General features: G+C 53.6%; 1 protein-coding gene across 2 annotated transcripts in view; it reads left to right on the top strand.

Annotated features, from left to right (window-relative positions):
• Positions 1–3350: 3350 nt before the first annotated feature.
• Positions 3351–15070, top strand: part of PPM1F (protein phosphatase, Mg2+/Mn2+ dependent 1F) — a 29924-nt gene continuing 18204 nt past the window's right edge. The window contains exons 1-3 of one of the 2 annotated variants that reach the window (XM_043558227.1): positions 3351–3456; positions 9697–9943; positions 14190–14359. In XM_043558227.1, the coding sequence (XP_043414162.1) occupies positions 9747–9943; positions 14190–14359 (367 nt within the window). In that variant the 5' untranslated portion in view covers positions 3351–3456; positions 9697–9746. Of the gene's footprint in view, positions 3457–7943; positions 8119–9696; positions 9944–14189; positions 14360–15070 lie in introns of those variants that run through there. The other variant, XM_043558226.1, reaches the window with a different exon arrangement.

Here is a 15070-nt window from a genome sequence, read left to right as displayed (position 1 = left end):
ACCTCCTGCCCTTGAGGTCAGGGAGGTGGCTGACCTGCTTCAGTGGCTTCAGGCTGACCTGCTCTGGAGCTGCAGGGGGCAGAACTCCTGTAGACCAGGCCTTTGTGCATGGCTCACAGAAGCAGGGCCTGGTTGTCTGGCTGAATTGGTTAGACACAGACCATTGCCCTTGACAACACCCATTCCTGTCACTTTGAGACCAGTACATATTGTCATGAGGTGCACCATGAGCATTTGCTCAGTTGAGTGTGGCATCCCTTCCAGGGCTGCTAGACAGGAGAAGGCACCACAGACTTGCAGATGTGAACCCACTCCCCCTCTACCCTCCATCGTCAGTCAGGCCCTCAAAGACCTGAGGATACCAGCAACCAAGGGAGCTCTGAGAGCCCCCTTTGAGAAAGCAGCACTGCTGGAAATAGGAAGCCAAGTGGGGGTCCCTAGGCAGTCAGGGGTAAGGGTTTGTAACTTCTTTCCAAGGTCACAGCATCACCAATGGTTTGAAAACCCAAGAGCAATGTCACCCCATCTCTACGATGAGTCTGGCAATGTGTGAAGGGACAGGGCAGGAAGATAGGAGGAGGGGGTAGGTATAACCACCTGTAGACACATGAGGTCCTATAGCAGGGGAGTAGAGGGTTCAGGGTGAGTTTCCAGAATAATGGTCATTTGGGGACCAAGAGAGGGTTCGGTCACAAGGGGCAGAGGTGGGAGGAACACCCAGGCTGAATACTTCGGGAGATCTGTGTGGTCTGCTCACCTAAGCCAGGGGTGCAGCCTTGTAAGAGAAGCAGAGCTCAAACTCAGTGGTTAGGTGGGGTGGGTGACATTGAAAGATTGCTTTCAAGAGATTGAAAGCCAAGAGCCAGGAGCTGAGGCATGATGGAATGCAGACAGGGAGAGGTTGACAGAAGCCACAGGGCACAGGTAATCTCACAGGCAATGCCTTGGTCTCGTGCCCCTATGGGGCCAGCTCCATAGTGCAAGGGGCACTACCTCACTTTGCTGTCATCTCTAAGCCGCTGACCTTGAATAGAATTAGTGCTCCAAAGAGTCTAACATGGGCCCCAGCTGAAGAGGATTGCAGGTAAACCAGCTTTCACAGGCACCCCACTTCACAGTGCAGGAGGTCCTGTCCCATGCACCACTTCACCTGTGCCATGGTTCTCAAAATTCCCCCCATGGTCATTCTGATGTCAGTGGTCTGGACACTATGAGAAACACCGATTCAGGGTTTCACAACTCACAATGACCCCATCAGATCGTGTGGTTGCTATATTGCTGTAGTCCCCACTTTTCTGGTAAGGAAACAGGCTCAGCTGAGCTAAGGAACATGTCTAAGGTCTTAAGTTATAAAAGTAACCTCAAGCTTTCTTGGGGTCACCACACTAACAGGGGGTTATAGGATCTAGGAGGGTCTAAGCAGGAGAATGGGATGAGCCAGCACCCCTCTCCCACCCTGCTTTCTCCACCTAAATACACCCTGCCTTTCAGACTCACCCCCACCCAATATGGCTTCCTTTCATGTCAGCCAACTGCTAGTTCTCCAAGGTTCCTTGCTTCACTGAACCCCTCCTGTTAGTGAAGCATCCCAGAGACCCTAATTCCTGGGAAGGATACAGGCCCGTATGTGGACCAGGAAGTCAAGGAGGTGGGGCTGCAGTATGACTTTTGAGAGTCCTTGCTCCATTAAATTTTTTTTAATGTTTATTTATTTTTGAGACAGAGAGAGACAGCATGAACGGGGGAGGGGCAGAGAGAGAGGGAGACACAGAATTGGAAGCAGGCTCCAGGCTCTGAGCCCTCAGCCCAGAGCCCGACGCGGGGCTCAAACTCACGGACCGTGAGATTGTGACCTGAGCTGAAGTCGGACCCTTAACCGACTGAGCAACCCAGGCGCCCCCATTAAATTTTTTAAATTATACTTTACAAATGCATTGATATAAAGATGAATATATTAATATCATATATTAAAACATTTTATTTGATCTAAAAGTTCACTTATTCTAGCTTTAAAAGAAAACATTTTCATGGGCCTCTCTTGGTAGCAGAAAAACGCCCCACCCCCAAAGATGTCCATGTTTTCTTTTCATACCTGGAATCTGTGATGTTAGAGTACATGGCAAAGGAGAATCAGGGTTGCAGACAGAATGAAGGTTTCACGTCATCTAACTTTAAAATAGGGAGGGGCGCCTGGGTGGCTAAGCATCAGACTTCGGTTCAGGTATCTCCCAGTTCTCAAGTTCAAGCCCTGTGTCGGGCTCTGTGCTGACAGCTCAGAACCCGGAGCCTGCTTCGGATTCTGTGTCTCCCTCTCTCTCTGCCCCTCCCCCATTCGTGCTCTGTCTGTATCTCTCAAGAAATGAATACACATTAAAAAAAATTTTGGGGGGGGCGCCTGGGTGGCGCAGTCGGTTAAGCGTCCGACTTCAGCCAGGTCACGATCTCGCGGTCCGTGAGTTCGAGCCCCGCGTCAGGCTCTGGGCTGATGGCTCAGAGACTGGAGCCTGTTTCCGATTCTGTGTCTCCCTCTCTCTCTGCCCCTCCTCCGTTCATGCTCTGTCTCTCTCTGTCCCCAAAAAAATAAATAAACGTTGAAAAAAAAATTTTTTTTAATTAAAAAAAAAAATAGAGAGATTACCCATGTATCATCTGGGCAGCCCAAAGTCATCACAGGGTCTTTAAAAATGGAACGGAATCAGAGGAGGCAGTCGGAGAGGTGGCAGCGTGAGGACTTGTCCTAATGTTCCTGGCTTTGAAGATGGAAGAGGCTGCCAGCCAAGGAATGGGCAGTCTTTAGAATCGGTAAGGCTAAGGAACGGATTCCCCCCAGAGCACCCAGAAATTCAGGCACGCATGCTGCTGACACTAGGAACTTAAGGCCCATTGAGAGCTCTGCGGACTTCTGATCTCCAGAATCATAAATAAATAAATTTGTGTTAAGTTTGTGGTAATTGTCACAGTAGCAATAAGAAACTAACACAACCGCTAAAAGTATGCTGGGCCCCAGGCACTGTGCCCCTGGCCTGGTGGTCCGCGGACCCCGGGGCAGTCTCGGACCCTGCTCTGCCACTCACCAGCCGCAGACAACACGTGCTGCTTAAAGTCTGGGCGCTGTTACGTAGGTGTTGCTTTCCCCCGTCTACCCAGCAACCCAAGGCTCGAGAAGTGAAACAATTCGCTGGTGAGCGTTTTTGCTCCAGAATCCAGGATGGGCGGGGGGGGGGGGGGGGGGGGGGGGGGGCGGCGGCGCTGCGTGGCCGCACGACCCTTTGGTTGCGGCGCTGCTCTTCACCACTTGTAATGAAAGGGCCGCGAGGCCACCAGGGGGCAGCAGAGGCCTGACCCCACCCGCCCGCCGTCCGACTGCGCCTGCGCGGAGCCCGCGGCGGCGGGGGACGGGAAGTGGGCGGGGCCGGCCAGGAGCGGCTCGCGGGGTCCGGAGTGGCGGAGTAGCAGGTGAGGCCCTTGGGGTCTGGGGAATGAGGAGCCCGGGGGGGGGGGGGGGGGGGGGGGGGGGAGGGGGGCGTGGGACCGGAGGGCTGACCGCACTGGTGTGAGGCTCAGGTGGGGACCTGAGGCATATAGGGGTGAAACGAGGCGCTGAGGAACCAGAGGGTGCGGAATAGGGGGCTGGGGAGGCAGGGAGGCCGAGATGGGAAGACCCAAGGGGTTCAGGGGCCGAGTAGGGAAGCTGAAGAGCGGAGGGAACACTTGGGGGCCTGAGGAACTCGAGGCAGGGAATTGGAGGGCAGGGGAGACGAGGATGTAGAATTGGGGGGCCATTGGGCCGACGGGGGTGTGGCCGAACCGAAGGCCAGGTGGGAACTGGGGGCGGTGAAGCGGAATGGATGCTGAGGGGTGACGTGCCCCCCATTTGCCCGGACGGAGCTCCCATTCCTAGGAGCATCTGGCCTGGACCCACTGCCCTGACCCCTACCCCACCAGTCCCTGCACCTTTGCCAGACCACACCTCTGCCCACGTGCCCCTACCCCAAGGCCTGCCTCCACCCATGGCCCTCTTCCAAGTGTATTTAAAGTGAGTGTTTTAATAAAAGGGAATCCTTGGGCTGCTGCAACTTTAGCCCCAGATGTGTGAAATCTAAATCTCAGGCAGGGAGGTGATGGACTCCACCACCACTGGTAGCTGTGTGACCTCACCCAAGCTTCCCAACCTCTGTGCAATAGGGAGAGATGACACCTGATTGTAGAGATTTTAATGCAGGACCTAACACATAGTGAGGACCGGTTGATGGTGATGGACTCCTCCCCCACAGCCTTCCATCCAGCGGAACACAGGTCCTTATGGTATTTCCTGGGACAAGTTCTGTCGGCCAAGCTGTACTCCCACCATGGGAGATAGAATGTAGGGCCAACACTCTGAGGTCAGTCATCTCTAGCTCACTTCTGCCCTTTATGCCCATATCTGGCCTGTTGTCAAATCTCACTCTTTTCTTCCTACAACTGAGCTGAAAGTGACAAAAGGCATCAGAAGACCTCATGTGAGTCCGGCTTTGCCATTTCCTCATGTGTGACCTTAGGTGGGTTGTTACCCTCCCCAAGCCTATTTCTTCATTCACAGTGTGGCCTGACAGCATGTACTTCTCAGCCTAGTTGTGCAAGAGGTATCAAAACAAATACCAATGTGAAGACCACTTTGAAAGTTGTAAACCTCTATACAAGTTCATTTGTAGAATTCCTTTTGAGATACTGCCTGAGGCCAACCCTGTCTTTAAAAACCTTTCTCTGCTGATCCCTGTTCTCCGAAGAATGTTTTAACTTCCTCTTTGAAGGTGCCAGTCCTCAGGCTGCTTATCTCAGCCTACACCACCCACTGGCAGTGGCAGAAGGCAGCCAGCATCTTGCTTCTGCCGTCACACTTGCCAGGTTCCCTGCACAAAGGGCCATGATAACACCCAAGAAGACAGGGGTGGGCTTCCTGACTTCAGTACAGAGAAAGTAATACCTGTAAAAAGTGGTTGCACAACAGTGTGAATGTACTTGATGTCATAGAACCCTAGACCTAAGAATTGGGGTAGAATGATAAATTGTAGGTCATGTATATTTCACCACATTTTTTTTACATTTATTTATTTATTGAGAGTCATAGACAGAGCACAAGTTGGGGAGGGGCAGAGAGAGAAGGAGACACAGAATCCAAAGCAGGCTCCAGGCTCTGAGCTGTCAGCACAGAGCGCAATGCGGGTCTCAAACTCACAAACCATGAGATCATGACCTGAGCCAAAGTCGGACGCCTAACCAACTGAGCCACCCAGGTGCCCCTTACCACGTTTTTTAAAGAGAAAAATGTCACATATGTAGAAAAGGATCTGGAAAATTGACACCATATTCTTCCCCGCAGTTGCTTAGGAATAAAGAAAGAAAATTCTCCATTTACGGACAAGTTTTTAAAGATGAAGGCAATACTTTGTAACGATGCAGTTTCCGTTCTTAAGGATTGCTATTTTTTTGCATTACTCCTACCTCCTGAAGTCAAGCAGGACTCTAAAGTATTTTGTCCACACGATCTAGAAAAATGCAGTTGTACACATATGCATTAGTTGAGCTTATGAGTCAAAACTGATAAACTAGAGGAAAATAAGTATTTTTTATTTGGGGTCTAGCACATGGAAGACCGTGTGCTAGACCCAAAGGTGTGACAGTTTCAGCAGAGCTTGGATCAAAGAGGTCTGAGGGGCAAAAGGGTATGCCACGAGACAAGGCACAGGAACTCGGAGGTGAGGGGCTGGACCAGGGTGATGAGCACAGAAATGAAAGAAGGGAAGCCAAGAGGGACTGAATCCCCAGGCTGGTGGCCAATGATGGGTGGGCAGGGTTTCTGTTGCAGTTAGGGGCCAGGCTCCATAGACTCCCGAGTGTGAACCCCACTGAGGGACTTCCAACAACTCACTTGGTTCTTTTGCTGCAACCCCCACCTGTAAAGGGGGATTAATGACAACAGGTTGCCGGGAGGTAAAAAGACGGAGATGCAGGAAGACTGCCATTGTTGCTGGCAGCCTCGGGCCCCTGGCAGATGTAGGCTGGCGGCACCGGCATGGCACCGTTATGCCGGCCTCCGCGGCTGCCAGCCGACGAGCAGCGTCATTCCCGGAGCCCCGAGGACCCGGCCATGGGCCAAGTGTGCCCAGTCTGGTTGAGGCAGGTGACAAGGGGGCTGGTAGCCCAGTGTTCCTCCCATGCCCACCCCTGGGCCTTAATGATTTGCACAGACTTTGCGCATGAGCTCCCCTCCTCAGAACCCCTCACCAGTGCACGCAGTCAGGGCGCCCAACAGAGTTCTGGCTCATGTTGCACCACCTGCCAGCTGGCTGCTGAGACTGCCCCCTCCAGGTGGTCCTGCAAGAGCTCAGGGCCACAGCTCCGTCCCCTGCCCCTCCTAGCACTGGGGCTGTCTCTGGGGCCCCCTTTACTTTTGGAATCTCTCCCTCCTGCCCTCTTCATGCCTTTATCTTTCGGCCCTAGGCTCCTGGGGGCAGGGATTGTTTTGCTTATGTATGTATGTATGGCAGACATCACAGATTTGGAGTTTGTTGAAAAAAAGAAGGACAAGGAAGGAAATTACTCTTGACTTTTACCCCAGCTGGGCCCCAGGGAAGGAAAGCCGTGTCCTGGTTCCTCTCCTGGCCCCTTGCCTCAGCCAGGTGATACAGAGACAAGCCTGGTTGGTCCTCAGCAGGGAGGATGGCTCTGGGCCACCCGCTTGTCTAACAAAGGAGGGCAGCTGGCGCAGGCCCTGGGAATAAGCCAGTCACACCCTGGCAAATACAGGCCAAGCATGCACACAAGCACTGTCACGCCCGTGCTGCCGTCCCCACTCACCCCTGACCCCTACCCAACTCAGCAGGCATGTCACAGGCTGCCATCCAGGCCTGTGCCTGACCCTGGGCTTGGGGCAGTGGGCATGGGGCAGAGACAGAGAGGAGGGTTCACCAACCCCCAGGGAAAGGGGCAGGCTCTGGGGAAGGGGACTTCAGGCACAGAAAACAGCATCCCAAGGAGGTTCCTGCATTCCAGAACATTGAGCAAATGCCCCCTGGCAAGTGAGGTGGCAGGTGAAGGGTCTTGAATTCTGTGCTTTATTTACACGGGGGGGGGGGGGGGGGGGGAGGAGGGAGTGTCTCAAACTAGGGCCCTCCTGTGCATTTTGGGGAGGTTAGCAAGCAAGCCCTCCTCTCATTTTGGTCTTAATCATATACTTAAGAGGCTCTCTCTTTGTGCCGCCTAAGATTCCAGTGCCTGTATGAGTATTGTTTCTGGGCTCGGAATTGCTGGGAGGCAGAAGGCATTTCATGAAGGAGGAGTGGGGGTGCAGGCTGTTGCTTGAGGGCAGCTCTGCGGTACTCACATTTGTCTCCCCGCTAAGCAACAGGCCAGAGGTGTTCGCTGGCAGAAGAAGTGGCTTGGCCTCCTTCTCTGCCTGAGGGTGTCAGAGGCTGCTGGGAAATACACAGTCTTCTTATTTTTCTCCGGCTTGGTTCTCTGTGCTCTGCTGTGCTGTGCGGCTCTGCCAGCCTGCCTTCTCCCCGGTTGACCCTCACCGCCCCCCACAAGGCTCCCAGCCCTTTCTGATCTTCCCAGTTCACAAAGTCTCACCTTTATGGTTAGAATACAGTTTTCCGACCTGCTCTTGTCTTGATTTCTGCTTCTCTTTGACCATCTTTTTTTTTTTTTTTTTTTTTTTTTACTTGTTTGCCTTTTGTAACCTGGGGTCACATTGTACTTACGTCTATTTGTAAGTAAACGTGAAGAATGGCAGTGATTTTAAATCTGTCCCCATTACCTTCCATCATAAGTGCCCTCGTTTCTATATTATTTCTGTGGCCACTTTAAAAAGTCGACTTTTGACAAGTCTCCGAAAGAGAGAGATTTTCTGTTTTTTGTTTGTTTGTTTTTTAATTTTTTTTTAACGTTTATTTCTTTTTGAGACAGAGACAGAGCATGAGCTGAGGAGAGGAGAGAGAGAGAGAGGGAGACACAGAAACCGAAGCAGGCTCCAGGCTCCGAGCTATTAGCACAGAGCCCAACGCGGGGCTCGAACTCACAAACTGGGAGATGATGACCTAAGCAGAAGTCAGACACCGAACTGACTGAGCCACCCAGGTGCCCCTGTTTGTTTGTTTTTTGTTTACCTCCCATGTCCCTCCAAATTTCTCCCAGATTAGACATTGAACTTTCCCTCTCCTTTTCACCCTGTGCTTTTCTGCTTTTTGGGGTTTTTTTCTTAAGTTTATTTATTTTGAGAGAGCAGAGGAGGGGCAGAGAGAGAGAGAGGGAGACCAAGAATCCCAAGTAGGCTCTGCATTGTCAGCGCAGGACCTGACGTGGGGCTCAAACTCACAAACCTGGAGATCAGGCACCTATGCTCAGGTGGGCTCAGGTGCCTGTGTGGCCAGGGTGTGGCACACCTGGATGTGGGGTAGGAAGTGGAGCTTTGAGAGTGAACAGGGAAGGGTGTATGCCAGAAGACAGGCTCCAGACCCATTTGAGTCTAGAGGGCTGAACATGAGAAGCAGGAGTCCAGGCGGGCCACGCAGGAGTCTGACAGACAGGCCTTTGCTGGCCCAAGGGGGCAGGGTAAGGGAAGAAGATGGGCTGGCAGTGCATGGAGGTCCTGAGCTGGGAGAGAGGAGCTGGAGGCCCACTTTGGGGAGGATAATAGGGCAGGATCCATGAGTGAGTGAGGCCCTCGTGGGAGAAGAGCTGGGCAGGGTGGTGATGACTGTGGGCTCCAGAATCCCTCCTGGACCCTACCATCCATTGTCAAAGGGCTGCCCCTCTCCAAGCCTCACTGTTCCCTTCTGTGAAATGGGGGCTCATCCTAGCTCCCAAGGTTGTTATGGCTTGGCAGCTAGTAAGCCCTTGGCCTTCCTGAGGATGAGGGAGGAAGAGCCTGACAGGTGGGAGCCAGTGCCCAGTACCCAGCAGCCTGGGCTCTCCCTGGTGCTTCTCCTTCAGCCAGGGCTTAGGAGGCCCAGGACTGTTCCTGTTGGAGAAAACACATCACAGATGTCCCCAAGCCAGATGTTTCCTGGCTTCTGTCCTGCCCACGCCCCTGGGGTGCCCTGCAGCCTCTGGGGCCCCTTCCTACTCCCCCTCTTGTCCATGTCCAAAACAGCCCAGGGTCAGCCCTGGCACTGTCCAGACTCTTTTTTTTTCTTCCCCTGACCGATGTCCCTTCTCTCTTCTATGCTCACAGACCTGATGGTATCACTTCCTCACCTTCTGGCTCCCGAGGTCCCAGGGTCAGGTTGAATTACCTGTTGTTTTTTTGCCTCAATGGCCTGGCCCCGGAGTCCCTCTGCTGCCTGCCCTTGGCCATGCCAGCCATCCTCCACCAGGAACACACCTTCCTTCTCTGTCACTTCTCCTTCAGGGCACCCATGTGGCCTCTGATTTCAGCTCTGTCTCCTTCTCTTGGGCTCCCAAGTATCCCCTCTTGGACCCATGTCAGGACACTGATCAGCGTCGTTGCTCCCACTTGGGTGTTCTGAACTATATGTGAAGCCAGTAGCCCTGCCCTTCTGCCTTGAGGCCCTGGGCTTGGTGTAGTACCTGCCATATGATGTTTCGAGGTAAAGGAGAGAAAGCAAGGCACCACACACTCAACATTGTGGGGTGAGGGCACAGTTACCCCAAGAGCAGGGCACTGTGTTTGCTGACCCTCACATCTCTCCTCAGAGTGAAGATCACCCGGAACCCCAGCAGAGCCCCCCCGGGATGCTGTGGACATGGCCTCTGGAGACCCACAGCAGAGCAGCCAAATGGCAGAGGAGATCCCGGGCTTCCTGGATGCCTTCCTCCATGACTTCCCAGCCCCACTGAGCCCAGAGAGCCCTTTGCCATGGAAGGTCCCAGGAACAGTGCTGAGTCAGGAGGAGGTAGAGGGTGAGCTGGCCGACCTGGCGATGGGCTTCCTGAGCAGCAGGTAAGTGGTGTACCAGCCAGGAGGGGACCACACGGGATGGGAGCAAGGGGCTTGGCATGTGCCATGTGTTGAACTTGACCTCAGCTGCCACTCACCCCACATGTCCTGCCTCCTCTTCCATCCCCATAACCGTGCTGCATTGCTTTCCCAGGGCTGTCATCATAAACTCATAGGCTGGGTGGCTTAGAACAACAGAAATGTATATTCTCATGGTTCTGGAAGCCAAAAGTCAGAGATCAAGGTGTCGGCGGGGTCATGCTCTCTCAAACAAAGACTGTGGAGAATTAGTTCCAGGCCTTTCTCTTAGCTTCTTGCCAGCAGGACTTAGTATTCTTTCACCTGTAGATGCATCACAGCAGTCTGGCCTTCATCGTGACATGGCATTCCCCCCGTGTGTCTGTCTTCATGTGGCATTCTCTCTGTGTCTGGGTTTCTTCTCATAAGGACACCGGTCTTATTAGATTTAGGGCCCACCTTGCTCCAGTATGGCCTCATCTTACACCTGCAGAGACCCTAAATCCAAATAAGGTGACATTCTGAGCCACTGCAGGTTAGGACTTCAACATATCTTTTGGGGGGGGGGGGTGGGGAGACACAGTTGAACCCATGACAGGTGCAGCAGATCCTGTTTCTGTCCCATTTCACAGATGGGGAGGCAAAGGCCAGGTGAGTTAAGAGACTGGCCAAGGCCTCAGGGTGGGCAAGGGCCAGGCCGTGTGCCTACCACTCTGCCCGTGGCCACAATGCCCAGGTTGTACTGTCTGCTGTTCACAGGTGGCAGCTGAGGCGCAGAGATGAGACACAGCAAGCTTAGCAGATTTGAAGGGAGAAAGAAACAGATAGTAAGGGCTAGTAGGCCATGCAGCATCTGTGTGAACCTCCTCCCTCCCCAGGGGCTGGGCCCACAGTCCCTAGTCACTGTGTCACCCCTAAAGTGGGACACACACCTGGCCTCAGCATACTGGCATTTTATTTTAGTGTCCCCAAGCATGCTTCCTTTGTGGCAGGTCAGCTCTACCCCTGCACACACACCCTGCCCTGAGGGCCTGCTTGGTGGGATCCAGCAGAGTTCAGGACTCTTGCTCACCGCATATGGGGTGGGAGCCTGAGTCAATGAGCGTGAAGGTCAGTGTGAGCTGGCCCGTGTCTACCCTGACAGTCCCACAGCCCACAGAGCTCAGGAAGACATGCCTGGTGACCATGTCCCTGTAGGGTGTGGCATGTGCAAAGGGTGTTACTGGCTTGTTCTGTTCTGCTTTGAGGAAATATTTTAGAGGCAGGTGGCATAAAGCAAGTTGGTGAAATGTAGTAGGCCGAAGTTGCTAGAGTCTGGAGAGGGGAGAGGAGGGCTCCCAGGGCTCTGCCTCCCTCAGGGCCCAGGGCCACAAGGTCTGTCCCCACAGCAGCCGTTGGGACTTCTGTGAGGGCTTAGGGGCTGCGGGGGGGAAATGCAAGCCAGGGAGGATTGGTACCCCGGCTGCCCCTGCATGAGAGCCAAGAGCCTGGGGAGAGTGAGAGCACCAGCATGGTGCCTGGTATGCCAGGGATGAAGACACATCCACAGGGATAAAGAGAAAGTGACCTGGGGATGGAGGCGGGAGAGAGCCCCAGGCTAGTAGCTCAGAGTCAGAAGAAGGACAAGCTACCAGTGTGAACAGTCAGTCAGCTGCCGGTGTGTGGAGGGAAGAACAGAGAGGAGGGACATGCCCAGAGGGGCAGGAATCCCGGAAGGTAGGGCTGGTTTTGCTCCGAGGTGATGGAGATGCAAGGGGGTGAGGAAGAGGAGGGCAGCCAGGCAGTGGCAGGAGCAAGTGACCAGCCCTCCTGCCTAGGGATGGGCCTGAGCTGGAGAAGTCAGGGGTCAGTTGGAGGGGTCTGCAGGGTGCAGGGCCATGGGGGTGAGGGAGTTTTAGTTATGTCAGAGGCCATGTGTCTCAGGCTACATGGAGGAGAAAAGCAGGACTTGCTTGAGGTGACATGGGACCTCATGAGGCCCTAGTGGCAGTGCCTGGGCTCAGGTGTTGAACAGGCACCCTGTTAATTAGCAGGATGGTGGAGTAGGCCTGAGATCATTAGCCATGAGGGAGAGGCCAAGGGTCATGGCCCCTGTAAGCCCCCTAATAAATCCATCTTAAAACACTTTTAAAACATAATATTGTGGGGGTGCCTGGGTGGCTCAGTCAGTTAAGCATCCGACTCTTGATGTCAGGTCAGGCCTTGCTCTCAGGGTTATGAGTTCAACCCCAGCGTTGGGCTCCGTGAAACCTACTTAAAACAAAAACGTAATATTGTAAAGGCATGTATTTTCCAGTCATCTTAAGGGATTTATCTTCAGTTATTTTCATCCTTTTCTAGTATTTCTTCCCTGTGTAGACCCGATAGTCACACATGTGGTCACGTGTTGTCTACACTGTGTCTGTCAAGAACACCCCACAGCACGTTCCTGGCAGCTTCCTGGTGGGTTCCTGTCCGTCTGTTTCCTGTTCCTGTCACTGGTGTGCAGGCCCCTGGGTGTAAGGGGCTCTAAGCATAGTGGCACATGGCGTTTTTCCGGATTGTAAATGGTGTCATTCATGAGACTGTTAGGAAGTCAGATCACCAAGTTCAAGGGTGCAATGATTTATATCCTGTCTTCCCCCTTGTTAGCGGTTCTGTGTCCTGTCTCAGGTCCCCAAGCAGTTTGTACCTTACACTATAATTATTCATCTGCATTTCTGTCTTTGCTACTAGACTGCAAACTTGAAAATCCTGAGGCAGGCAAGTGAGACTAGAGCATTTCTTGGGTACCTAGGTCTTGCACACACCTTCTGTTCATTGTAGCACCTTCTTGAATCTTTAGGAGCTCTGACTGCTGCAGGGCCCACGGGCCTGGAGGGTGCACGGGCAGATGACCCCTGAATGGAGGTGGACCCTGCATCCAGGCAGTGAGGCCTGTGGCCTGAGGCCAAGCATTGTCTGAGTCACCACTGCTGGAAGCTGCTTCCCTGACCCTGGTGGCCTCTGCAGGCCTGCAGGAAGTCACAGCACCACCTCCCCGGGAGCAACGCCCCTTCTCCCTGCTTGAACAAGGAAAACCAGTAGTTAGCAGGAAATCCCCAAACAGCAGAGGAACTCATTTCTCATGTCTTGGCTGGTTGTTTTCTAAAGGCAGTTCCAGAGGCTTCTCCCCTGAGTCACCTTCTCCTTTTAAATCACAAATTCATCCCAGTAGATTCCTAAGACCATCTATAGACACACCACGGACACCCAGCCCCCAAAGAGAAGTGACCCATTTGTCTGGCTGTTGGGAAGTGGTTGCCCTTAGGGGAAAGCCAGTTGCATCTGCCCAGCAGAGAATTGCTGGCTACCCTGGGCGTTGCCCCCCAGCCCTCAAGAACAGACACACAAGGATGAGCACACATCCTCTGGTCTGTGAAGGGCTCCCACTGGTGGAGAGCCCCACTGGTGGGGAGGCAGATTCTGGGGTCAGGATGCATCTAGAGGTATAGGGACACCAAGGGGATTGACCCCTACACATGGGGCAACCATGGAAGGCTTTCCATGGACATGGTGTGAGAAGCACCACAGGCCAAGCAATTTAAACACAAAAAATGTGTTGTCTCAGAGTTCTGGAAGCTGGAGTCCAAGATCAGGGTATCAGCAGGGCTGGTTCCTTCTGGTGATTTCTGGCTCATTACCCCAGCCTCTGCCTTCATCTCCGCATAGAGTTCTTCCTGTGTGCATCTGTGTCTGAATTTCCTGTATGTTACTGGATTAGGGACCCACCCTACTCCAGTGTGACTTAATTGCATCTGTTTCTAAATAAGCTCACATTCTGAGGCATTGGTAGTTAGAACTTCAACATATGAATTTGGGGGGACACAATTCAACCCATAAGACTCGAAACCCTAGAGGTCCCCAGGTGGTATTGGTGACCATGAGCTGTCAACAGTCTGGATATTGGGCAGTTGTCCGGCCCGGTCACGGGGGCCAGCAGACACATCTCTTCCCCACCAGCCCTACCCATGTTTGGTGTAGCTTGGGACCTGATGAATGGCATTGAGTGGATGTCCCATCCAGCTCCTTGAGGCCCGGAGGCTGACCTGCTCCTTGCGGCTGCACATTGTGGTGCGAGCAGTTATCACTACCTCCAGCAGGGCCCCCTGAGTGGAAAGGAGGTCTCTCATCTGGAACAGTCGGGTAGGCACTGGGGTATTAGCTTCTGCTGAAGTGCCAGCCCCACTTCACTTCTTGTTCCTGTCCCCAGGAATGCTCCCCCACCACTTGCTTCATGTCTGGCCCACGAGGCGGTTTCCCAGCTGCTGCAAATGGACCTTTCTGAATTCAGGAAATTGCCCAGACAGGAGGAGGAGGAGGAGGAGGAGGAGGAGGAGGAAGAGGAAGATGACAACGAGGAAGAGAAGGCCCCTGTGACCCGTGAGTTCTCTTCCCTCCCTGGCCTGGAGGCTTAGCCCATGACAGACTCACCAGCCAGACAAGGGACAGGCCTCAGGGGAGTGCCAGTTTGGGAGATGTCAGGGCTCACCTGGGCTCCACAGCCTTTCCTATTTTGCTGCTAGAGGGGTGGTCTCAGGCAGCATGTGGCTGAGGGCCACAAAAGGGCAGCGCTGGCCACATGTGTTCATGACAGTGTGGCAGAATGGAGGTGCAGAGAAAACACACCAGCACAAGGTCAGCAGAGGGAGGGCAGCTGAGCTTCAGAACAGCTCAGGAGATGAATAACGCTTTTCCCGTTTTACATGGGAGGAGACTGAGGTGGTAACTCAGCCACCCACTTGCTCTTCTGCCTCAGATGACATTGCCCCAGGGTGGCGTGGGAGTCAGGAGGGTGACGTGAGCCATTGCTGGGGGCGGCCTCAGGGTCCAGCTGGTAGAAAATGCCAGAGCTTGGGCCTGTTGCCTGGGCCGATCCAACTCAGGACCCAGTCAGGTGGAGACTCTGCAGTGTCTGAAAGCTGGCTTGGGGATGGACCAATGGGGCTTGTTTGTCTGCCTCCTCCTGGGAGACTGGCTAGCAGGGTGGGCCCCAAGCCACACCGCCCAGCCTGAGGAACCCAGAAACAGTCAGGGCTCTTATTTTGCATGTCTTTCTTTCACTTTCCTAATACAGTAGGATCCCCCCTCTCA

Source organism: Prionailurus bengalensis, chromosome D3, assembly GCF_016509475.1.
Source record: "Prionailurus bengalensis isolate Pbe53 chromosome D3, Fcat_Pben_1.1_paternal_pri, whole genome shotgun sequence".
NCBI lineage: Eukaryota > Metazoa > Chordata > Mammalia > Carnivora > Felidae > Prionailurus > Prionailurus bengalensis.
This window is presented reverse-complemented; position numbering and strand designations above follow the sequence as displayed.